At 44.3% G+C, this 26,793-nt stretch overlaps 1 protein-coding gene across 2 annotated transcripts in view; it reads right to left on the minus strand.

Annotated features, from left to right (window-relative positions):
* The window catches only part of LOC105466939 (caspase 7), a 51,045-nt gene continuing 24,252 nt past the window's right edge, over window positions 1-26,793 (minus strand). For both annotated transcript variants that reach the window (XM_071069098.1, XM_071069099.1), the window contains exons 3-7: window positions 9,402-9,538; window positions 8,792-8,920; window positions 5,044-5,219; window positions 4,233-4,362; window positions 1-1,246 (exon numbers count right to left, since the gene is read on the minus strand). In XM_071069098.1, coding sequence (XP_070925199.1) covers window positions 1,017-1,246; window positions 4,233-4,362; window positions 5,044-5,219; window positions 8,792-8,920; window positions 9,402-9,538 — 802 coding nt within the window. In that variant the 3' untranslated portion in view covers window positions 1-1,016. The remainder of the gene's footprint in view (window positions 1,247-4,232; window positions 4,363-5,043; window positions 5,220-8,791; window positions 8,921-9,401; window positions 9,539-26,793) is intronic.

Here is a 26,793-nt window from a genome sequence, read left to right on the forward strand (position 1 = left end):
TTATGTTCACATTATGGGCCAGGCTTACATCCATTTCTTGTTCTTCTCCTGCCTCACTGTCCCTTGCTCTTCCAAGGCCCTTGGTAAGGTGGCTTCCAGGTAGGCCTGGGCGGTAAGGTGCTGGTGGAAGATGTGAGGGCAGGAGAGGTGAGACCAAGGTATTCTCTGTATCTGACTCAGTTCAATCCATCTCAGGCAGTGGCTTTGTCCTTGTCATGGCTCCACTTTCCACAATCCATTAGTGGTCCTACCTCCCACTAGGCAGCCCCCACCATGGTTCCAGCTCCTCTGGATGATCCTACTACTAGACTCAGGAAACCAAATCTCTTCCCATTATCGTCACAGCCCTGGGTGTGTTAACAGCTTCTTGCTATTGGGCTTCTCTTTTATCATCTATGTAAGTCAATTTCCTGTATTAAATTCTCTCTGTTAAAACACCTAGAATGGTTTCTGTTTTCCAGACGGGATCCTGATGGATACATATCAGAATCATTTAGCTTTTTCTCCTCTTATCTGGAAATTTTTGCATGAAAATCTGCCCTAAGCCAGTGAAAAATCATTCAAATCACACTCAATACCCACATTCTGCAATAAAGGTCAGTAAATATCCCCTTGGCTGTGTTTTGTCAAATACTGGGATTCTCTTTGCCAAGTGCAAACATGACTCTGCCTACCACTGTTACCACCAATTACAGAGGACACAGCCACAAGCTTTCTCCAGAGGTCACTTTTGTTGCATGTATTAAGTCTAATAGGTAAAAGACATACAAAGAGAAAATTAATCTTAAGAGAAAGTTACAGTTACCAAATGAATAACATTATTTTAAAAGTCTCTGAAAATTCAGAGAACAAAAGACAGCACCAGAAAGTTTCTTCCCTGTTGAATCAATACATTTTCCCGAAATGAAAATTCTGGAGAATTTCTGAATACTTCAAGAGCATCAAAAAAAAAAAAAAATTCTGATTCATTAGTGAGTGATCCATTGCTTCTCAGCTAGAATGCAACCCTGATATGGCTAATGACTGAAGTAGAGTTCCTTGGTGAGCATAGAGACCACACAGGGGATCTGCTTCTTCTCATGGAAGCATGGGTCATCAGACTGAGACTCAAAGTGCCTGGCGACTCTGTCATTCACCCTGGTGAGGATCTGCATGATCTCCAGGTCTTTCCCGTGCTCCTCCAGGATGGAGCAGAGGGCTTGCACAAACCAGGAGCCTCTTCCTGGGCTCCTCCACGAGTAATAGCCTTCAACAGGAAAGAAAGGAGATAATCAAATCAGCTAATTCTGACAGCTGCTCCACTCACCAATGAGACTGACTCTATGGGGCTTTTACACCTGCTTTTCAGAAATGATTTCACTCTACTCTGCACACAAGTCATTAATGAGAATTATGCTGGTGTGCTCAGAGAGCAAACATCTGAGATTTAGAGGGTTGGCATGAAGATGCTAGAAAATGCTTTGGGTATTTCACTACGGAAATCCTATGACAGACAACATCACTAAGGGCCAGCCTTGGTGGATGGTGCCAGGGTACTCTCCTGTGTTAGCCTGATGGAGGTACCCACCTGATATATATCAGATACATGAGTGTGAAACAGATCTGCACATGCAGACTTCCAAAGGAAATGCTGGAGGTCTATTCCATAACTCTGGAACTCCTCACTACCCTTTGGGGGTCAGTGCTACTTTCGAATCCAAATCTACTAGAGAAGGAATTTGCAGGAACCTTGAAGAATTCTGAGATGTGTTCCTGCTGCTGGGGTACATGGGAGTAGAGTTGGACCTTGCTGAAGAAATCCAGAGGCACGAGGAAGCTGAATGCCCAACTGTCTGAGGGGCAGGGCCAGGAGAGCCTGATGCCCTGGGAGGACAAATCTCATCCTATAACTCCCTAACCTAAAACAGTTTGCTTGCACCACTTTATCTGGGTCAAGTTCAGGCTGCTTGACACAGCACACAGGGCCCGCCATGACAGGGCCACTTGCCTACCTGTCCTGGTTTGATCCTGGCCATGCCCTGTCACATCCAATGCTATGGACTGAACTATGTCTTCCCAAAATTCATTTATGGAAGCTGCACTCCATAATGTGACTGTGTTTAGAGGCAGGGTCTTTATGGAGGTAATTAAAGTCCGATGAGGTCACTAGGGTAGGGCTCTGATCCAAGGGGATTGGTGTCCTTATAAGAAGAGACACGAGAGACCTCACTCATTCTTGCTCTCAATCTCTGCCATATGAGGCTATAGCAAGAAGGTGACCATTTATGAGCTAGAAAGGGAGCCCTCACCAGAAAGTGACTTAGCCGACACCTTGATGTAGGACTTCCCAGCCTCCCTAACTTAAGAGAAATAAATGTCTGTTGTTTAAGCCACCTTGTCTAAGGTATTTTGCTATAGCAGCCCAAGAAGACTGATATACGCTGCGATCCAGCCCCGAGTTTTACCAAATGCACTGGGCTATCCGGCCCCTCAGTACTCCGTCGACAAGCCCTTCTCTTACCCATGTCGTTTGGAATTTTAGGCTCAGTTACAGCAGCTTCTTTTTTTATTGAGACAGAGTCTCACTCTGTCGCCCAGGCTGGAGTGCAGTGGCACGATCTCGGCTCACTGCAAGCTCCACCTCCCGGGTTCACGCCATTCTCCTACCTCAGCCTCCCGGGTAGCTGGGATTACAGGTGCCCGCCACCATGCCCCACTATTTTCTTTTTTTTTTTTTTTGTATTTTTAGTAGAGATGGGGTTTCATCATGTTAGCCAGGATGGTCTCAATCTCCTGACCTTGTGATCCACCTGCCTCGGCTTCCCAAAGTGCTGGGATTACAGGCGTGAGCCACCGCGCCCGGCCCAGCAGCTCCTTTTTAACATAGCTTTTCTCATCTGCCTCCTTGCTCAGAGCACCTACAACTCTACCACTGGGTTTGTTTACACAGACATAGCCCCCATTACACCTCCTCCCTCTCAGGAGCAGAAAGACCAAATTATTTTCTATCTTACGCCATCCTTAAAAACTTGTGAAGTTATCGCTCTCACAAAATCCCATCTGTAGATCCTGCCAGAGCTGGTTTTCCAAACACATCAACCTATTTACTGTAACCAGTACCCTGGTGCCAAATACTTGACACAACTACTATTACAGCTGGGAAAATTCTAACTTAGTGCTGGTTTGTACCCAAAACAAAGGAACGACTTTCATTGAACAGACTCAGTCAAATGAGGTGCTCGGTAAATAGTGAGGAGGTGTGCCCATTGCTGGCATTTTCTGGTACCTGTGTACAGGCTGCAGTGTAAAGGAACCTTGGCTGAGCCACAGCTCTACTGTGCACTGAAATCTCTCCCTGACCTTAGGCGTATCACTTAGGTTCATCCAAACTAAAAATTATTTTATTTTATCTGTAAAATCAGGACAGGAATAACACTTCCCCTAAATACTTATGGTATTATTGTATATGAGAAAAAATACATGCAAGACACTCTATATTGTAAAGTACTATAGAAATGTGTGTCCTTATAATTTCCAAAACACTACTAATAATAAATGAATAAATCATTTGTTTATGAATCATTCATTTATTAATGAACACATCATTCATTTATTTATGAATGAATAAATCATTCATTTATTTATTTATGAATGAATAAATCATTCATTTATTTATGAATAAATAAATCAGCTTTCCTGGAGAGAAAAGTGAATGCATTTCTGTGGTAGGCAGAATAATGGTGCCCAAAGATGTCCATGCCCTAACCCTGGAACCTATGAACATGAAACCTTATGTGGAAAAAAGGACTTTGCAGATGTGGTTAAGGGTATCGGACTGACATGGGGGAGATGAGCCTGGGGTATCCAGGTGGGTCCCATCTAATCACAGGCATCCTTTCTCAGCTGTGGTCAGGAAGCGAGCACTGTTAACGACAGAAGAGTCAGAGAGATGACAAGGTGCTGGCTTTGAAGATGAACAAAGGGGCCACAGCCAAGGAATGCAGGCGGTTCTAACATGCCACATAAAGGCTGGGAAATGGATTTTCCCTTGAGCGTCCAGAAGGAATGCAGCCCTGACAACCTGTCTCGGAGTTCTGACCTCCAGAACGGCAATATAATACATTTGTGTATTCTAAGCCACGGTGTTTGTAGTAATGCATTACTGCAGCAAGAGGAAACGAATACTGCCCCCAAGTCTGTGTTTTGATGACGGAATGGACTAAAGTATGCTTGGCAGACAATGGACGTGATACCTGGAACCGTGGAATAGGCGAAGAGGAAGTCAGCTTCCACTGGGATCTTATATCGAGGATTAGCATCTGTGTCATTGATGGGCCCCGAGTCAGCCTGGATGCCATCATCGAGCTCTGTCCCTCGGCAAGCCTAAGTATCAAAGTAGACATCATTCCACGCAGTTGGGAGCAGAAATGTATGTCCTGTTCACTGCTGTGTCCCAATACCTAGAACTGTGTCTGGCATACTTAGGAGCTCAATGATAATGTGATGAACAGATAAATGAATGAATGTGTGTCAAATTACTAAGCAAAGCAAATAAAAGTATTGCAATGTCTTAAAGAAACCTTCATAATTTGTGGCTGGGTATGGAGGCTTACACCTGTAATCCCAGCACTTTGGAAGCCTGAGGTGGGTGGATCACTTGAGGCCAGGAGTTTGAGACCAGCCTGGTCAGCATGGCGAAACCCCATCTCTTCTGAAAATACAAAAATTAGCCAGGCATGGTGGTGCGTGCCTGTAATCTCAGCTACTCAGGAGGCTGAGGCAGGAGAATCGCCTGAACCTGGGAGGTGGAGGTTGCAGTCTGCCGAGATCATGCCACTACACTCCAGCCTGGGTGACAGAGCGAGATTCCATCTCAAAGAAAAAAAAAGAAACTTTCATAATTTGTGATCCAGTGGAAACACATATGCTAACCATTCAGAGATAGAAAAATTAAACCCTAATTTGAATACGGAAACAGCATTTGGATTTGTAAAAATGATGCCATCCCTGTCACTCTATAATCTTTTCCCATTTTCAAGTGTAGTGGCATTGAAAAGAGGTTACCTGAATGAAGAAGAGTTTGGGTTTCTCTAAAAGGGTTTTGCATCTATCCCCCCGAAAATGGGCTGTCAAATCCTTTATTGGTGTGACACCATCTTTCCCATAAATTAAATTTTCTTCTCCGTGGCTTAAGAGGATGCAGGCGAAGCAGGCAGCATTTGTATGGTCCTCTTCAGAAGCTGCAGGCAAACAATACGAACATTGAAGAGTTAAGGTGTAAGTTCTGGGGGGCCTCAGATGCAGCATTTCCAGAGGCAGCCTGGCAGCTGCCTCTGACTACTAGAGGGGTACAAGGAGGGGGGAGGAGAGGAGCTGGGGACTGGGCTCCTTTCAAAGGATCAGACTTATCTAAGAAGTTAAGAGACAGGGATAGGTACAATGTATGGGGGCTGATAGGTGTGGCCCTGCTGTTGGCTAGTTTTGTGACATCAGGAGTGTTACTGAATCATTTTGTGCCTTGGTTTCCTTATCTGTACATTGAAACATAATAAGCATCATGCAAGTATTTGTTAAAGAGAATAAAATATTATACTAAGTGCAATAAGCCAGTCACTAAAGGGCAAGCACTGCATGATTCCACTTTCAGGAGGTACCTTGAGTAGTCAAGATCACAGAGAGAATATAGAACGGTGGTTGCCAGGGGCTAGAGGAAAGGGGAAATAGTCAGTTAGTGTTTAACAGAGATAAAGTTTCAGTTATGGAAGATGAAAGAAAGCTTGGAGATGGATGGTGGTGATGGTGACACAACCATGTGAATGTTGTTCTGATCTATACATTTAAAAATGGTTACAATGGTAAATTTTATGTTATATTGTATATTTTACCACAACTAAAGAAAATTAAAGAAAAATAAATAAAAATGCTAGATTGGCTGTCCATTTAGGATACTGAGGAGAGGAATCATAAACGATGTAGCCAGCTGGCCCAGCTAGAACTCACCAAAGGCTCTGTGATACTAACTAACCAGCTAGAGGGTAACTAACCATTACTTTTAATGCCAAAAACCACAATTACTTTTGCACCAGCCCATAACTAGCTAATATACATATCCTTTCTTCTTCTGTATGATTAATGAGGGGGAGGAATAATATTTAGAATTTCTTGAGCAAATACTACGTGCAGACACTGATCTAGGAACTTTACATGAGTTATTTTTAATTCCTACAGGACTGGAAGTAGGCCTCTTTTACCTTTATTTCACAGATTTAAAAAAAATGGAATCTCGGAGAGGTTTCATAACCTTCTCCAAAGGTGGTACGACACGTTGGAGCCTTGGGGCCGTTTTTCAAGCCCAGGACACTGTGAAATCCAGCTACCTCACCAGTTCCAGGCAGAGCAAGAGTGGCCTCTCCCATTCGAATTACCAAGACACTTTGCATCATCTGCACAGTGATTCTTGTATTAGTTTTGATAGTAGAGGTATAAGGCAATGGTGATGAAAGTTGGAGTTCTTAGCTTATTTTAAGATTACACAAATTAGGACAGTTAGAAAATGGAAGTTTTGTCTTCACTGGAACTGACTGCATGTAAAGTCAGAAAAAATAAATGCTTTACTAGTTTCATAGGACAATAAACAAGAATTCTCTGATTGTGACATGCCCTGGGCTTGGGCAGAATGAATCACCTTTCAAAAGAACAGAAACGGCCAGGCGCAGTGGCTCACGCCTGTAATCCCAGCACTTTGGGAGGCCAAGGCAGGCGGATCACGAGGTCAGGAGTTCGAGACCAGCCTGGCCAGCATGGCGAAACCCTGTCTCTACTAAAAATAAAAATAAAAATAAAAATAAATTAGCCGGGCATGGTGGCATGCACCTATAATCCCAGCTACTTGGGAGGCTGAGGCTGGAGAACTGCTTGAATCCGGGAGGTGGAGGTTTCAGTGAGCCGAGATTGCACCGCTGCACTCCAGCCTGGGCGACAGAGCGAGACTCCGTCTCACACAAAACAAAACAAAACAAAACAAAAAACAAACAGAAACTACAACTGTGACAAGTTCATATGCCTATCTGGGCCATTATACTTCTCGAAGCATGCTCACAAAATTCCTCTTGGCTCATATGCTTCCTCACTCCATCCCTAAGAAACAGCAGGAGCTGGTATCATAATCTGCCTTTCAGGAAAGCAAAAAAAAAAAAAAAAATCAGGACGATGTGGTTGCCTTGCCTGGGTTGCCTGTTAGAACCTGGGCCAGACCCAGATCTCAGACTCCTGACTTCTAGTCTGGTCTAGGACATGACCTACTAGGGTACAAAAGGTAAGCTTGTAAGAGTCAAGTTGGAGGAAATTAGGAAAAACACCTAGTTTAAAAGAAAAAAGATGGTGGGGACTTTTTTTGTTTTAGCTGCGACGTTAACAAAAACAGCAGTGATTTAGACTGTGTTCCTATACACTTCCTGTGGGTCTGTGTCTAATGAATTGATAGGATGTTACTTTCAAACACTTGTCCTAAATGCCAGAATACGCTGGGTGGCATCCATTAGAGACGGCGGTATAATAGGAAACGCGTTTGTCCTGGAGTCAGAAGACCAGAGTGTGGGTTTCAGTTATGCCCCTACTAACTGCACCCTTCAGTGTATCGTTCATCCTCTCTGAAGCTCCACCCCTTCTTTTATTTTTTATTTTATTATTATTATTTTTTGAGACAGAGTCTTGCTCCATCACCCAGGCTGCAGTGCAGTAGTGCCATCTTGGCTCACTGCAACCTCTGCCTCCCGGGTTCCTGGGTTCAAGTGATTCTCATGCCTCAGCCTCCCAAGTAGCTGTGATTACAAGTATATACAATGCCTTCCAAGGCCACACTCGGCTAATTATTGTATTTTTAAGTAGAGATGGGGTTTCACCATGTTGGCCAGGCTGGTCTCGAACTCCTGACCTCAGGTGATCTACCCATCTCAGCCTCCCAAACTGCTGGAATTACAGGTGAGACACCGCACGTGGCCCGCCCCTACATTGATAAAATAAGCATAATATTCTGTTGCCCAACATTGCAGGGCTTCTGTTAAAGATCTAATGAAATAACTTAGTGAACATGCTATATAAAAAATAACATAGTTCTAAAGTATATGGGAATTATTATTCTCTATCCACCACAAGGGAAAAGTTTACACTTACACTTCATTCTGGGAAGGATGACATGGATTTGTTACTTCCCAGGAATGAGTCTTTTGAAATTGTGACCATTCTGTACATAAAGAATCTATTTATCTTGCTGGACTTTCAGCTGATTTCATCTTTTTACAAAGAGACTGAAGGCTCCTGAAAGAAACCTGCCTACCCCAGGACAGGTATGGACTGGTCAAGAGGGAGGGAGGTTTCTCACACTGAAATTCCTCTGCCCTGCACAGGCATCCTCCTGAGATGGGCCTGGCCACGGTGGGAGGATCGCCTCCCTTGGGTGCAGGCAGAAGACAGATGGAGGGGCGGTAAGGGCTCAACTTTTCTTTTCTTGAGACAGGGTCTCACTCTGTCACCTAGGCTGGAGAGCAATGGTGTGATCATGGCTCACTGCACCCTTGACCTCCTAGGCCCAAGCAATCCTTCCACCTCACCCTCCCAAGTAGCTGGGACTACAGGTGCATGCCATCATGCCTGGCTAATTAAAAAACAAACAAACAAACAACCATTTTCGAGATAGGGTGTTGCCATTTTGCCCAGGCTAGTCTTGAACTCCTGGGTTCAAGGGATCCTCCCACTTTGGCTTCCCAAAGTTCTGGGATTGCAGACGTGAGTCACCACTCCTGGCAGTGCTTACCTTTTTTAAGCAGATCTTGCATCTTTGCACAAGAGCAGTCATTATGGACTATCACGTCAAAACCCAGACTTCGGAAGCACTTGAAGAGCGCCTCGGCATCTTTGTCTGTTCCGTTTCGAACGCCCATACCTGTGGGAATCAAGTATCGAGTCCACAGGTGAGCATCCCCTGGCTGAATACCACATGCGGGTACCAGTGGGCCGGGCGCTAAATGTACTGGCGCCAGCTGCAGCAGAAACACTCCAAGTATATGCAACGCCTTCCAAGGCCACAATTTAAATGAACTGAAGCAAACTCAAAGGGGAGGCTAACAGTGCAGGCTGCCACAACAGGTGAGCCTCCTGGTAACACTCAGCTCCCATCAAAGCCAAGGCTCTCCTGGATTCTCAGCCCTTTGGTCAAAGCCCCGCGTCAGCTAATACACATGGTGGGACCTTAGACTGAACGTTCTCCATTTCCACACAACCCTTTCCCCTGGATACAGCAACCCCGCCTTCAGAGGGGCTGTCTGCCACAGTAGGGGGGTGCAGCATTTATCCCATAAATGTTTGATACAAATAGGAGAAGATGAAAGGGAACCAGAAAGATTAACCCACGCCCACATACCTACCTGTCACTTTATCAAAGTTCTTGTTGTTTATTATGATGCATTTGCCCATCTTCTCAAAATTCATGTTGTACTGATATGTAGGCACTCGGTCCCGGGTGGTCTTGATGGATCGCCCTGAGACATTTTTCTTCTTCTTACTGGGGAAATACAAAGTTCCATAGTCAGGGGCTGTGGAAGTGTGTATAGTATCGCCTCTTCATTTTACTACTGGCATGAAAGGGGGGATGCCTAAGAAAACTGCAATATCCTTGAAGAAAAGACCTGGCGTGGACAGACGGCTCTGTTTAATTGTCATGTTTAAGTGGAACAGGGTCCCCTGGCAAATTTTATTAGATGCCAGAGAAATGCAAATTAAAATCACAATGTGACACCAGTACAAGCTGACCAGAATGGCTACAGTGTAAAAGACGCAAAATGTTCAGCCCCTTGGATTAACAAACATTGCTTGGTGGGAACCTACTTTGTACACCCATCGTGGAAAACCGGCAGAATTTACTGAAATAGAATGTATACATAACCTATGCCAGAGCAACTCCCCTGGGAAAAGTAAACACGTTCACCAAGACGGGTCCATTCACAGCAGCAATACCATTCAGCGATGGCCTCCAACAGAAAATAATCCGTACGTCCATTTGCAGTCAAATGTACACATTGTTGAATGTTCATCTAATGAAATACTACACGAGAAGGAACAAACCACCGCAATGTGAAGCAACGTGAATAAACCTCACAAATGTAACACTGAGTGAAAGAACTGACATACAAAAGGGTATACACAAAGTTAAAAAGAACAAAACTAACAGCTAGGATCAGAAATCTGGAGATAGTTTTCCCCACCGTGGAGATCAGAGACCAGACGGACACGGAGTCTTTCTTGAGGGTGAGTCATATTTTGTTTCTTGGTACGGGTGCTGGTTACACGTGTGTTTCTGTTGGTGAAAATTTATCAGTATATGCACGTTCTATGTGGATGTTATGTTTTAATAACATTTACATTAAAAGGGGGAAAAAGGCACAGAAGGATCACAACAAAAAAGTAGGCTCTTTCCAATCTCCAGACAACTGGTGGTCCAGTTTGCCAAAAGTCTGGCAGGTAGGCACTGTGGTGGGGCATGAGGCACTACGGAGCAGGCAGAGGGACACATTTCCAATGAGGGTGGGAAGCCATCTTGCCAGCCATCCATGCCAATGTGAGCTCCAGGAGGAAGACATTTCTCTGTTCCGAAAATCACTGAATCCCCAATAGGGAGAACGATGCCCAGCATATAAGTTGCTCAGTAAATATCTGTTATATAAATGAATGAATAGAATCATATCCACTTCATTTGACAGATATGGAAACTGAGGTCCACAGGGAGACGGGGTTGTCCCAGGTCACCCAGCTAGTGATGGGCAGGTCCAAGTCCGCAACCCTGTCCCCCAGAGTATCTGCTAGAATGATCTGCCTGCCTTTCTCCCACGGAGCCTAGCCAGAGTTAGAAGCAGCAAAATAAAAGTCAAAACCCAGCTTGTTACCTGACAAACATGGGGTCAAGGGTACTGCACTTGAGTTGTCATGGACTTCTATGGTTGGAGTTTCTCAGAATCTCTGAAAGGACACGGCCTTCCCCCTCTCCGCCCCCACTCCTATCTTACTCCAAATTACAGAGGAGCTCTGTATGTCTAAGCTGCAGATGCTGTATTGTTGTTTTTCCCCTTGAACATGACTTTATCCTCCACTTTTGGAAAGTCAAATTTCTTCCATGTGGCCATTTTACTTTTAAAAGAGAAATGGTCCTGAATCTGTTTTGCCTTCTCTGGGCTCCTCCGCTGTTTTGTGTTCCGTCTGGTTTACAGGGTGACGCTGGGTTTTCTTCACATTTCCTTCCACAAAGAAGCAACACAAAAGAGCGCTGGACTTGGGGCTAGTCGGAGCTCTGCGTCCACCTGCCCATGTGACCTGATCCAGTGAGTTGTTACCCTTTGCAGAGCACCAGCTTCCTCTCATGTAACGCAGTCAGTTGCATGCAGTAGGTGAAGCATTTCATGATCATCACAAAATTAGATGGGAGGTGCAATGGCAGCAGGTACTTCCTGTGAATTCTCCCCACCTCCTGCCCCTTGGAGATATATCAGCAAAGGGAGTTTCTGCACTGTTCAAGGACATATTATTCAGGCAGCAATAGGATTTCCTTATTGCCACCCTGTTAATGACTGCTATTGACAGTGTTCTCTGTACTTTTTAAAATATGTGTGCACAGCTTTTCAAACACATAAAATCTCTGGTCTTTGATAGGCATCTCAGAGGTAGGTAGAGGGGGGATAATCATGCCCATTTTACAAGTAACAATAATAATTAACATTTGTCAGTGCTTACTAGGGGCCTGGATATTGTTAAAACTCTCATCTGCATGTCCTCACTGAATTCTGACAGCAACTCAGAGAGGGAGGCAGATATCATTGTAACCCCCTTTAAGGATGAGCTGCGGAGGCTTGGGGTAGGGAAGTAACTAGCCCAGGGTTGTGAGAGGGCACAGCAAGTCCAAATCCAGGCAGTTGGCCATGGATTCAAAGAATTAAAATTGTTATAAAATCTCCATACTGCTCAAAGCAATCTACAGATTCCATGCAATCCCTATCAAAATACCAATGACATTCTTCAACAGAGATAGAAGAAAAAATTCTAAAATTTATGTGAAACCACAAAAGACCTAGAATAGCCAAAGCCATCCTGAGCAAAAGGAACAAAACTGGAGAAATCACATTGCCTGACTTCAGATTATACTACAAAGCTATACTAACCAAAACAGCATGGTACTTGCATAAAAACAGACACACAGATTAATGGGAAAAAAAAGAGAAAATCCAGAAATGAATCTATGCATTTACAGTAAACTCATTTTCAACAAAGGGGCTAAGAACATACATTGGGGTAAGGAAAATGTCTTCAATAAATGGTGCTGGGAAAACTAGATAACCATATGCAAAAGAATGAAACTGGACCCCTAACTATTGCCATATACAAAAATTAAATCAAAATGGACAAAAGATTTAAAGCTAAGACCTGAAACTATGAAACTACCGGAAGAAAATATTGGGGAAACTCTCGAGGACATTGGTCTGGGCAAAGATTTCTTGAGTAAGACCTCAAAAGCAGAGGCAACCAATGCAAAAATAGTACATAAGTCCAAAAGAAGTATATTTACGTAGCTATTTCTTATTAGTACCTGCCACCTATGGCCCAGGAGCTTTATAAAATCACTGCATGTTCTCACAGCCAGGCTGCCTTTGTGTAGATAAGAAAATTCAAGTTCAGAGTTGGTATGTGATTCCTGGTGATCTGACCCCAAAGGGTGTACTTTCTCTACTAGACTATTTTTTCTTTGAACAAACACTGTTTTTGATACTAAAATTCAGGACAGGACTTACTCATCTTCCAGGTTACTTTTGTGGAGGGTGGAATATAATCTGTGACCTTTCTGAAATTAGGTCTCCTAGCCCAGTTAACCCCTCTACCAAGGTAGTTTCAGGGTGGGCTTCAACCAGTGCTCTCCACAACCCTTCAGAAAACACTAGAATGGGATAAAAGAAAAGAACACTGAATAGGTAGAGTTTTTATTTATTTATTTATTTTTGAGATGGAGTCTCTTTCTGTAACTCAGGCTGGAGTGCAGTGGCACGATCTCAGCTCACTGCGACCTCCTCCTCCCAGGTTCAAGCGATTCTCATGCTCAGCCTCCTGAGTAGCTGTGATTATAGGCGTGCACTACCACGCCCAGCTAATTTTTGTATTTTTAGTAGACATGGTTTCACCATGTTGCCCAGGCTGGTCTTGAACTCCTGACCTCAGGCGATCCACCCGCCTTGCCCTCCCAAAGTATTGGGATTACAGGTGTGAGCCACTGTGTCTGGCCTAAAGTAGGTTCTTAACATGTCAACTGAATTTCAGAGCTAACTTCCTGGATCCTGCAGCTAATTCAAGGCTATTCAAAGATCCTAAGAGTAGCATGAAGTCTAGCAGGCTGGAAGTCACAGTTTATGCACTAAAATCCTTTCAGAGATAAAGTCCTACTTCTTTCTTCTGTGGGATGGATCTCAATGATGATATCAAAGTAAAAAACAAGCTGGGATTTTTTTTAAAGCTGTCATTAGCTCATCCTCAGTGATGAGCAAAACAAAACTAGCAAGCATCCTTTATGAGAAAAACAGAATTAGATATGTTATGTGAAAAATAAAAGGACTCTGGTTCTATCAGAATAAAATTTGGAAAATTAACTGGTTACATAAAAAGAACACAACAGAGGAAGAAAGATAAACACTTTAAGAAAACACTGTCCATGGTTATGAAAAGTACCTTAAAATTGAATATGAAATATGGTCCTCCGTCCTGGTAAATATCTAAAAAGGGTGATACCTAGCCTGCCCCTAAATTGAACTCCTATTTTTCAAAATGAACTTAATATCGGCTTCCTCCTTCTGGATTTGAGTCTGCCAATATTAATTTCTCCTTCTAAGCAAAAGAACTTAGCTAGTCTGCCCCTAAAATGAACTCTTATTTTTCAAAATGAACTTGGTATCTGCTTCCTCTTTCTGGATTTGAGTCAGTCAATATTAATTTTTCCTTCTAACCAGAATAGCTTTTTGTTAAACCCACATCTTCCCAGACCACAGATGTGTGTTTGTGAGTGACTATCAATTCAACCCCATTGAATTCATCTTCCTAAGAAGAGCTGGCTTTGGGAAAACTCTGTCCATAGCTTAACTTTGAAGAAGCAAACCCTGATGATTAGATTAAAGCATGTAACTGGAGACAAAGAAAAGGTGCAAATGATTGTCTAGAAGGCATCAGGAGGAAAGCATCAGAAAAAAAGGGGGAGAGGGACGAAAAGTCCACTGCTTATAGATATATTCAGCAAGAACGAGAGTCTAAGAGATTAGGTTTCCACCTAAGAGCTGTGTTGTTTTGGGGTACCTTCTTTCCCGGGGATTATATCCGTTTCATCCCCATTCTCCCTTTGAGGCTACAATGAGAGCCACCATATTGGTAGAAAGTGATTTGCCATCCGGCCCACTTGACCCTGCAGCTACCACTGATTGGTCCAGGGGGCACCTGATCCCCAGGCTGGGCCAATCAGCTCTCTTCCCTGGGAATTTGAGAACTGAAATTGAGAAAATGGGTCAGTCTCCGTCAAGGTGATTAAAATGAGAGTTGGTGACTGCCATGTTTTACCATGTGGCCTGAGGAGCCAAGAGGACAGACTGGCAAAGATTGGGCAGAACAAAGCCAATAGATAAGAGAAATGTGGGGATGGAGGAGGAGAGTGGGTAATGTTCACCCAAGATTCCTGTGACCCTGAGTGTTCCTTTAAAAAGAGAAATCAAGCTGGGCACGATGGCTCATGTCTGTATTCCCAGCACTTTGGGAGGCTGAGGCGGGCAGATCACCTGAGGTCGGGAGTTCAAGACGAGCCTGGCCAACGTGGTGAAACTCTGTCTCTACAAAATACAAAAATTAGCTGGGCGTGGTGGCGTGTGCCTGTAATCCCAAGCTACTAGGGAGGCTGAGGCAGAAGAATCACTTGAACCCGGGAGGCGGAGGTTGCAGTGAGCCGAGATCATGCCTTTGCACTCCAGCCTGGGTGACAGAGCAAGACTCTGTCTAGAAAAAAAAAAAAAAAAAAAAAAGGAAAAAAAAAAAAAGAGAAACCAGATCCCACCATCACCACTTAAAGCCCTCCCAGGGCTCCCTGTGAAACTCTGTTCCAGGGTTTCAGAAGCCTTCAGGGTGTCCCTGCTGGCCTGTTGGCCCCAGCTCTGGTGCAGCTCTCCCCTGCACAGCTCAGACCTGCTTGTGGAGGATCATAGGGCATGGCAGGACCCAGGGCACCAACGATGGTTCCTACCCAGTGGAGCTGGCCACTGTCCCTTGGTCTCTTGTTTCTGCACGCAACAACCCTAGTTCACTGGGCATCATGCTGCTTGCTCCCTCAGGCCAGGACCCTGGAAGGCTCAAGCTACGTCATCTTCTGACCTGATGTCCACCATTGCCTCCTAACTGGCTTCTCTCCAAAATGAGCTTTTAAAAATGGTAAGGCCAGGTGTGGTGGCTCATACCTGTAATCCCAGCACTTTCCAAGGCCAGCGTGGGCAGATCACGAGGCCAGAAGTTCGAACAACCTGGGTGACATGGAGAAACTTGGTATCCACAAAAAATGCAAATAAATAAATAAAGCCAGGCATGGTGGTGCACGCCTATGGTCCCAGCTGCTTGGGAGGCTGAGGTGGGAGGATCACTTGAGCCTGGGAGGCAGAGGCTGCAGTGAGCCGAGATCGCACCACTGCATTCTAGCCTCGGCAACAGAGACCCTGTACTTTAAAAAAAAAAAAAAAAGATAAATCCAGTCAGATTAGTTCCTTGCCCAGAGCCATCCAGTGGTTTTCTCACATGTGGGGAAGGAACTCCAGGGTCCTGACCACAGCCCGCAGGGCCTACATGAGTTACTGCCCTTATTATATCCACTTTTTCCTTCCCACTCCTGCCTCAGCCTCCGGAGTAGCCGGGATTACAGGCGCACACCACCATGCCCGGGTAATTTTTTTTGTATTTTTAGTAGAGATGGGGTTTCACCATGTTGGGTAGGTTGGTCTCAAACTCCTAACCTCAGGTCAACTGCCCGCCTTGGCCTCCCAAAGTGCTGGGATTACAGGCTGCGTGAACCACCGCACCGGCCCCTGCTTTAACTTTTAAATTCGTCACCTGATCTCAAATTAGAGCTATATTGTCTCCTGCTAGAGTATAAACTCTATGAGGGCAGGACCTGGACTACTTCACTGCAGTTCCCCAGCTTCTACAACAGTGCCCGACACATAGCAGGTGCCCAACAGTGTTTTGTGAATGAGTGAAGAGCGTTTCCTGCTGAAGACACACCACAGTCAGAGGCCCTGGGCCACCTCCAGTTTAGGTGGAGATCAGCTAAATGGAGCTGCCATCCTGCCTGGTGACCAGCAGGACATGTCAGGGGCAGGTGAGGGAGGGGCACACTGGTACCCGCACTTCCATTTTACCAGTTCTTGTTGCAAGGCTGCTGCAGAGACACTCATTAGGTACAGTCTCATTAGGCTCAAAGTTCACATATAGGAAGAGAACAGATTTCTGAGGGAGTTGATTCAGGGCAGCCGCTTCCTGCTGATTCTGCAGGAATGCAGGACAACTCTTTTGCTCGAGTATTTCTTTCAGGTGGGAGACCTAATACTACGTGGAAACATTTTTGGAGTAATAAGCTTTCTTCCCTCATTTCCCCCGACTCTCCCATTTCCAATGTTGAACCTTCATAGCACACCTCAATTACAAGAGCTATCTGGCAGACATAAGCTTATTCAATTAGTCACGCGCTCCCACAATAACCAGGTTGGATCATAAAGGGAGGGTTCTTTAATCAAAATCACATAGTACTGTAAACAAGAATGAGGAAGCTCTTTATGTTCTGATGCGGGACAATTTCCAATAACTCGTGTTAAGTGCAGAACAAAACCAAAGTGCAGAACAATGACAGCAGTGTGCTACCTTTTGAAAAAAACTGAGAGGAACAGAAAATATGTTTAGATTTGCTTGTATCTGCATAAAGAGACACTGGAAGGATGGTGCAGTAGATAAATCCATGACAGGGGCTGGACTGCGTGGATTTGAATCCCTGTTCTACCACATAGCTGTGTGACTGTGGGCAAGTTACTTAACCTCTCTGTGCTTGTGCTTCCTCATTTGTTAAAAGGACAAAATAACAGCATCTAGCTCAGAGCTTGTAAACAAGTTAATATTCACAAAGCATTTAGAACAGTGTGTGTCCTGTTGTAAGTGGTAAATAAACATCATGATTATTACTGTTATTGATACAGGAGATAGAAATTATTTAGGCAGATAGTAAGAGTATAAGAGTCCTCCACAGAATTTCCCTTTTAACAAAAAGCAGCCCCCAAATCATTTCTTTTTTTTTTTTTTAACAAAGAGCAGCCTCAAAAATCGAGCTGCAGACACAGATAGGCAAGCTAGAAGCTTGCACGGGTGAACGCCAGCAGCTGTGCCAACAGAAAAGGGCTACTTAAGGGCCAGGTATATTTAACAGGGAGGCTCCATCTTCCCTTTTCTTTGTCACCATGTGTACAGTAAGGAAACAGGTAACATGGCACTGGCCAGGTGGAGAAGCAGCTGTAATAAAAGATGAGGGTGGGGCGGCCAGCTTTTTCACACCCTATGCAAAAGGCACACCTGGTCCAACTAATCTTTTGCGCCCTATGTAAATCAGCCATCACCTCCTCAAGCTCATCTATGAAACTCCTTGCATTCTACTGTGGAACCAGCAACCCATTTCTCTTGGACCCCTCTCTCTGCAGCAGAGAGCTCTTCTTTTTCTTTTGCTTATTAAACTTCCACTCTGAACCTCAGTATTTGTGTGTCTGTGTCCTAGTTTTCCGTGGCCGTCAGACAACGAATCTTGGGTATTGACTTCCGACAATGACGCTGGTTCATTATTATGTCTGTCTTTCCGAGTGGTTATCTGTGTTACAGGGAGCTGGGAGCAGACAGCAAGCAAGAGTGGAAAGAACTCTGACTGTGTAACTTTTTCATTACACGCAAATAAGTTATTCAAAACGCTAAACTAATAATTACCATTTAATAGTTAAAAGTCACTTGCTTGCTATAAATGGATTTCAAGATCTGGCTTATTCTGAAGATCACTGGATTCATAATTTTTTGTGCTAATTAAGAGGGCTCCTTAGACGCCCCATTTTTCTATTTTTCACTGTGACTTTATCCCTCTGCCTAGTCTTCTAAATTTCTTACTCCTTTGTGTCAGCAATAACAACAAGAATCAATACATAATGTCACTTTTTCATCATTTACCGCTTTACATATATTATCTCATTTAATCTTCTATGAGGTATTAACTCCATTTCACAGAGAGATGAAATCAGCTTGTCCAAAATTACAAAGCTAGAGAGGAATAGAGCCTAGATTCATTCCGAGGTGTAACACCAAGTCTCCTATTCCAGAGTTTCTCATCTTTGTTAAAATTCGGATTCCTGTGCTTTGCTCTAGACCTACAGAATGAGTCTCAGGTCAGGCGTGGGCATTTTCCTGGGACGATCTCCAGTAAGCAGCTTTAAGCACAGAACAAAAGCAACGTGCAGAACAATGGCAGCAGCAGAGGGTCTGAGCATCTCGGACCCTCTGAAGCTTGAGGGTCAAGACAAAAGCCTGTCTGTCCACTGCATGGGCCCTCTTGGCTCTGACCTTTCATTGTTGTCTCTGATCTTGTTTCAAGCCCCTCACCTACTTCCAGAGCCCGAGGAAGCAGAGAAGTTGATGGAAGATGTTGGCCACACATTCCTGCACGGTGCCGATGTGCACTCCTGTGTGGGGCGGAGAACACCAGCTCATTCCACTGTATCAAACACCTCTCCAGCTGTGCACAGCCTTTTGGCTCCTTGGTTCCTGGACAGAAGATGGAACCTGACATACCTCAGGAAGCACAGACTCTGGAAGGTGCCCCTCTGCAGCACTGAGGTGTATTTAGGGCCACGGGGGCAATTTACAACTCTCCATGAAACCTGCAAGGTCTCCTAGCAGTGACTGCTGAGCTGAACGTTAAACTGAAATTCCTTTAATGCCACCACCAAAATCCTTCCAGGAAATGCCCCAGCAGGCAGTGTCATCCTTAGAGTCTCCTTCCTTTGTAACAAACTGTGTAGAGTCCCCGGGGCAGCCTGGGTGTGAGCAGTAATTCACTCTCAGCACAGTCAGAGGAGGCATGCTTTGTAATCCCAGTCCTAGCAGCAAACAGAGTTACTGTCTGTTTGGAAATCAGCTGCTGGAACCGAGCAGATCATCAGATAAACAACTGCTACTGGACAGCAGAAAGGGCCTCAAGGGCTCCCAGGAGACTGTGCTAATTAATTAGCCAATGGCACAAAGAAGACAACAGTCCATAGCTCAGCCCAGCAGGTTCTCCCAGGGGTGGGAGCTGGGGAGGAAGTAAGAAAGAAAATAAAATGCTTTCAAAGGTTCAGATTAGAAACTTCTTCAGCTGGCGATCATCCCCAAAGACATGATTTTCTAAAAGTGGCTGTTCTTGTTTCTCCAGGTTCCTAGGACCTCACAGCAGAAGATGTTGAAGCATGTGAGAACTGTTGTACCCTGCCAAAAGGGGAGGCAGGAGGAAAAGGCCGCTGAGATTCTTTCAAGTCCAGATCAATGGGAATAAGTCTTTCTTCGGAAGCTGATGAACGATACAAACGGTGGAGGAACCACTTCAGATATTTTTTAAGTCACCATGAAGAAGTACGAGTATTTTTATAGGCTTACGCTTTACAAATTGAATTAACAATCATTATCCCACTGATTCTGCAAAGTGCAGACGAGCGGCAAAGAAAGATAAGGCAAGTAAAACTGGTCAGGGTATTTTTTCCTCCAGAGTTTATCACTGCCCATTCTATCCATCCTCCTCTTTTTCCTCTCTTTGCTAACTGCTGATGCAACTACCTTTACTTTGGCCCTTTTTACATTCTGAAGGCTTTTACTAAGATTACTTTGTGAAGAAACATCTGATTCTTGTTTTAGAATCTGCCATTAAGTGCAAAGTCCAAGATAAACCAGAGCAGTGAATTCAAAGTTCTAAATCCGCTTAAAAGCTTCTGTGTTCCACAATTCACTGCAGATTTAAAAAAAGAAACCTGGCTGCTAAATCACTATGCTCAGGACCAGACAAGCAAGATCACAACACACTACAATATCATGGTAGAATGACTTATTCAGTGCACTTCAGTGTGCACTAAAATGCAAAGGAAAGTTAATTAACAGAGCAGGTTGAATCCAGTGCTTCCTAACCATCCCAACTCTTTCTTCATGTTGAGTTTTCTTGCCAATATGGGCAAGTACCATCATCTTTGTTTCCAGATGTGTTCAGATAAGCATAAATCTCTGCTAGGAACACAAATAATGCCAGCATCAACTATCAGGAAGGAACCAGACTGTCCTAACTTCTTCGGTAGACAGCCATTTCTTGCAACTTCTAATTTCACAGTGTGAGCTCAACTCAGTCATTTTCACTACAACAAACTCAAGAGTCAAAAAATTATAACCAAGCTCTCATGATTATTTAGATAAAAAGGCCTCCTTGAAGAGCCTACAGCAACTTGTATCAGAAAACATTATAGGATAAAAATATTCTGCCTACTTTACAAAGAAGTGAAAAACCTTAGAAAGAGTACAACGGATTTTTACAATCCACTCCGGGTGCAAGTATAATTTTCCCCATCACTGGAGTGGATAAATACAGGTTTTATCCTCTTATGGATCCCCCAGGCTACTCAAAATGTGAATTATGCCTTTCTATATTTGGAAAGGAATATAAGCATGCAAGAAGCCCACTGCAATTAATTTTCTAAAGCATCACCATGAATAGGATTCCCAGTAGCTCTATCTGCCTGCAGACATTCATCAGCATGAAAGTAAACACACCACCAGGCTCACATTTCCCCAGAGCTGTTTCATTCGGAACTAGAGCTCTGGTTTTCGTAGCCGCTTTGTCTAAATATTTTTGGGATGATTCATTCATGGTCTCAACATCTCAACAGAGGGCATCCCCACGGTCCTAACATACCAAGGCACAGAGCAAGACAGAGAAGAAAAGAAAGAGTGAAGGTAGTACCTAGTGTCTCCATCCGAAAACAGTTCCCTTTGCATCAGAACTAGGCTGTGCCCTGAGACGACAGGTAGTGAGTTTCCTTCTTCTCTGTAATAATAAAAACTCAACATGCTCGGAGCTCAGCAGGGGATAAGACTGGCACAGGCCGCCTGGCCCTGAAGGCCTGTGACTGAATCAGCAGTGAACTGCACGCTGGAGTTTTCCATAGGACCATTCAAACTCGGGCTGGGAAGGTCACACTGGCCTCTCCCTTCTCTGCTGACCGGCAGAAATGCCCCGGTTCCCCATTGTAGCACTCCCCAACCCTGGGATGGCTCCCTGTGGAAACAAGCAACTGTCTGTGCACATGGGGTCCAAAGGAAAAAAACAAACCAATTTTCATAAACATGCAGCCAGGAGCACAATCTTTAAGAGTGAAAAATCGGAAACAGGGGAATAGCTGAGCAAGAGACAGAGTGTCAACAGAACAAACCGTCATAGAGTTAAAGCGGATGAGCGTCAGTCACGGTCAACCCACTGAAGTGCCAAATCTACGACAGGCCGCAAAACAGCACTCACATGACAGCAAAACATGTCAAACTATATGTAAGTTAATCAACAAAAACAGGAAGTGGGTGGTGAAGTAAAGAGTTCAGGTTCGTTAGGTTATGTTTTTCCTTTAAAAGCACTCAAGTGAATAATAAAAATAATAGGAGACCATGGAAGCATACCAAAGCTCTTCATTTTCAAACGAGGCATACAAACATTTTTCAATGATCTTGCATAAAGTAAACAATCCAGGAGTTGCTGTATTTCCCCATCTCAACCCTCCAAACGTAACAAGGAAAATGAGAAGACATAAAAACAAAACACTTATAAAGTGAACTTCTCCGCAATGCTTTTCTCAATTTCTTGGTTCAGGACCACAGTCTACAAAGGGTGTGAAGCTGATAGAATGAGCTTATGACACCTGCTACTCTGCACAAGCCTCTCGAACATCTGCCATCCTCAGGTCTGTGAACAAGAGAGAAAATTTGCTCTATACATTTTTTCTCTGCAATTCAGTTGCAAAAATACAGACATGGGGAAGCAAACTCAGTTTAAAAGAGGCTAAGGAGAAGAATACATTCCCCTCACCAAAACATATCAACCTCCACATTTCCCTCCTTCCCCTAAAAAAAAAAAAAAAAAAAAAAAGTAGGGTCCCTGACAATAAAAATTGATAAATGACTTTAAAACAAATCATCCGGGGTAGGGGGAGGAAAAAGGCTGAATTGTCTTTAAATAGCCTAATAGACTGAGTGGAAGATACAATAGGTCTGTATTACGGCTACAGGGTCCAGCATTAGAATAGCTAATATACTTCAGTCCTTACTTAATCACTCCACCCATCTTTTCCCCTTAAAACTGACCACTGGCATGCAGGGTGGCTTATGCCCGTAATCCCAGCACTTTGGGAGGCCGAGGCAGGCAGATCACCTAAGGTCAGGAGTTTGAGACAAGCTTGGCCAACATAGTGAAACCCTGTCTCTACTAAAAATACAAAAAGAAATTAGCCAGGAGTGGTGGCATGTGCCTGTAGTCCCAGCTACTCGGGAGGCTGAAGCACAAGAATTGCTTGAACCTGGGAGGTGGAGGTTGCAGGGAGGCGAGATCACACCACTGCACTCCAGCCTGGGCAACAGAGTGAGACTCCGTCTCAAAACAAAACAAACAAAATTCCCACCATCATAGATCCTTGAGAGAAAGCAAGCCAGCAGCTCAGGGGTTAAACATGCAATGCCATGCTCACATTCCCTATCTGTGATCACATGTTCATGTGAGAAGCAACTGGTTATGTTTTCATAGTACTTTCTATTACTAGGTTTAATTTTTCTCTGCTAATAGTGTTCTAGGTTTCTATGACTGTGAAAAGCTGATGATTTACCTTACCTTTTCACTTTAGAGTTAATTTTTCCCCTCTAGAAGAGCAATAACTGAAAAGAACTGGAGGTATCCCACAGATGCAGAAGCTACAGCTTCGCCGTTCTTAGACCTCCACCTATGTTTTGGTGTCCTGCGCTTGCTGGTCCTGAAATGTGCACTTGGCCCTCTTCACTGGCCCACTGCTCACCCTCCTGGGACAGATGTCCCTATGTCATTCCTCAGCCACTGGAAAGTCCATTGCTCGCCCTGCTGGGACAGCTATCCCTATACCATTCCTCCGCCAAAGTGAAGCAGAGAGGAGGCTGTGTACATGAAGATAATTTGCTGACCCACTTGGGTGGAAGGAAACAACCACTCTGTGGGTGGATTAATGTAGATGAACAGCCTGATGCCACCACAGTCATGGGTGCCACCTGATGCTGGGGGGAAGCCCTGGACCACAAGTTAGGCCTGCGTCGCGGTCCTGGTCTTGCTGGGTGGCTACGCTTCACCTCTCTGGTCTTCCTTTCCTTGATTATAATGAAGGGAATTAGGTAAGTTACATTAGGGGTTCTCCCAGTGTTAAAATCATGATTCTATGGTTTCTTCCTCAGTAGGCACATTCAGGAAATTCAGGAAGCTGACAGTTACTCTGATTCTTATAACAATCCTGTGGGCAGAAATTAGTATCTCTATTTTGCAGATAAGGAAGCTGAGGCACAGGAAGGTCACGTGACTTGCTACAGTCTCTCAAACAGTAAGTGGAAAGAAGGGCCAGGATCTGAACCCCGGTTGTCTCACTCAACTTTGCTACTTCTATTATTTTACATAGTGCCATCACTGCTTCAAATACAGCATTAAATCTTTATCATTCTCTATGTACAAATTTGGGAGACAGGTCTCTAATTTTCTGGCAGCTGAATTTGAATCCTTCCTTTATTGAAAAGTAAATGCCCTGCATATATTTCAATGTTCATATATTTTTTTGTGGGCCCAGATCTGGCCCCTTTCAATCAATGGGCATCATGGCACAATTTTTGCTTAACTTGAAACATATTCTTTGGAATGAATTAAGGTCTGCCTTCTTTGTGCTTGTCTCTGATTCCAAAGCATTGTGTCTTCTAAAACAGTTTTTTAACCCCTCTCCAAATGAAAAAGCCTGCCACTTGGATCTTCCTTATAATTATACAAATAACATATTTTTTTATAGAGATGTGTTTACATATAACACTCACTGGTGAAGAGAAGCCCAAGATGCCTCCAGGAGAGAGAATTACAACCAAGTGGCATTTATTAGCCACCCTCCAGGGGACAAAGGCTGGAAAACACAGATGATGCCAAGGGTAAAACCCATGTGATCCGAGCCAGTGCCTGGAAAATAGGAAGTTTAGCAAATGTTGAGAATAGATCTTTTCTTCTGCGCTCTTCCACTGGGAAACCAGAAGGGTAAACAAACTCCTCGGCAGAGACACACGAGACTCCACGGAGGCCCAGGGGAAATCTGAGACTGCGTGAAACCTGTCTTCCCCGTTTTTTCCTTTTCCTAAATTCTGACCTTGAGCAGAGTTCAGAAGGGAGCCTCCGATTTCTCAGGTTCCTAGGAGAGAACATCTTCTAGGCTGCTGCTGGCCAGGGCTTGGCCTTGGACCTACAATGGCTCCTTGTGGCCTATGCTATGAAGACCAAACTCACCCTGACCAGCAGATTCTGCCACTTTCTGAGGCAGAAGCTATGTCGGTGGCCTTGCCTGAATCATCTCCACCCTGGCCCTGAGGTTCCACCGGTCCCCTGATACCCCCCTGCTTTTCCTGACAACTCCAGTTTCAGCTCCTCTTCCAGTCCTTCCTTATCCTTCCCTCCCCAACCTGCCACAGCTCCAAGGCTGTGTCCTACATTTCAGCAATTCGCTATTATTTTCTGTAGCTGCGCCTAGGCATTTGGTTAAAACTTTGACTTTATATCCGGGGCAAGGACGATAGGGTTATATTTACATCAAGAGAGAACCTTCTTCAAGTGCAAGGAGGACCCTAGACCCTGTTCTATAAACTATGGTTCATAAATGAATACGGACTGGCCTCATAATGATTTCCTCTAAATAACTAAAAACCTGAATGCTTTACTAATTTTAAAATATTTTGAATTTTTTGTGCTTCTACGTGTTTTCCACATGTTCTTCAATAATCAGAAAATTATAAAAACCTTAAATATTTTTTTTAAAGAACAGGCTGGATTTTTAGTGCCTACAGACTGGAGATAAAACAATGCTGTCCTGCCATCTAGTGGCTGCGAGGCAAAAAAAGGCCAAGACAAGTCTAGGGGCTTGAAACTATTAATATTTGAGACCTGTGAGTCCCACCCCGGCTTTCTGGGGAAGGGGATATTTCTTTCTGCAACCCAGGATCCTTCATGTCTCCAGGGGTGGGCAGGTGGGCAATCTGGTCCTTGATTAGAGACAGGTCAGAGATGCCACTGCCTCCTCCACTGCCTAACAGTGATCCTGAGCTCCTTAGAGAAGGAGGCTGGAATGGGGTGGGATGGGATGGGATGGGATGGGATAGGAGGGAAGGTTGTGGGGGTGCGGGAGGTACCATCAGCTGCAAGGAACATCCAGAGGAGCCAGTGGCATTCCCATGCACTGCACCCCACATCTGTCAGTGGGTGACATGGCACTCCTGAAACTTCAGGGAGGACCAAACTGCAGGGAGGACCTCGGGATACTGTTTATTTTAATGACATCAACATCAGTCGTGCTATGAAAAAGGTAGAGTGGACCAGAATGTCGACCCTCCAGGCTTATTTATCTTTCCAAACGACTTAAAGCTGAGGGGTGGGGGGGACATACCACAGACCACATCTATTTTTGCAAAATAAAAGGTCTTTCAGGCAGAAGACTTCCAGCAAGGTACTCAAAAACTTTCCCAGAGGTGCACAGTCTTAAGGGAAGAATAAATGGTCAGGTCCTCAACTGCCACTTACACTTTTTTTTCTAAAACTGGTCTATCAGAGATACCACTTTTCCCTTGCCCACCCTCCCATCTCCCACCGTGTAAAAGAAGGGCAGACGTCCTCACCCACCCTGAACCTCACGGGGTGAGGAAACCTCCGGGTCATCCACAAAGAGACAAATAAGATGTATCTGTGAGTCTCCTTGAATCAGGCACTGTGGTGGGGCTTCTTAGTTATACGTGGGTCTGATAAAGGTGAAGTATGTCATTAGTAATGGGGGTATGTGGGACCACATTGGGCTGTTCCAAATTCAAATACAGGCACAACTCAGATATACTGCCAGCTCGGTTTCAGACCACCACAGGAAAGCAAATATTGCAATAAATGGAGTCGCCTGACTTTTTTTGGTTTCCCAGTGGGTAGAAAAGTTATGTTCACACGATACACCAGTCTGAGTGTATGCAACAGCATTATGTCAAAAAATACATATCTTAATTAAAACATACTTTATTGCTAAAAAATGCTAACAATCATTTGAGCCTTCAGTGGGTTGTAATCGCTGGGCTGGTGGGGAGGGTCCTGCCTCAGCACTGATGCCTGATGACTAATCTGGTGGTGGTTGCTGAAAATTAGGGTGGCTGTGACAATTTCTTAAAATAAGACAGCAATGAAGTTCACTGCATCAAATGATTCTTCCTTTTATGAACAATTTCTCCGTAGCATGCCATTCTGTTTGACAGCACGTTATTCACAGCACAACTTCATTCGAAATTCAAGTCAACAGAAAGGTGATTGTTCCCTCGCCCATCACGCAATGCACATTCGTGAGGAACCTGGCACTAAACCATTCAAAGATGACCTGCTTCCGGGTTGGGGTTTTG

Source organism: Macaca nemestrina, chromosome 9, assembly GCF_043159975.1.
Source record: "Macaca nemestrina isolate mMacNem1 chromosome 9, mMacNem.hap1, whole genome shotgun sequence".
Taxonomy (NCBI): Eukaryota; Metazoa; Chordata; class Mammalia; order Primates; family Cercopithecidae; genus Macaca; species Macaca nemestrina.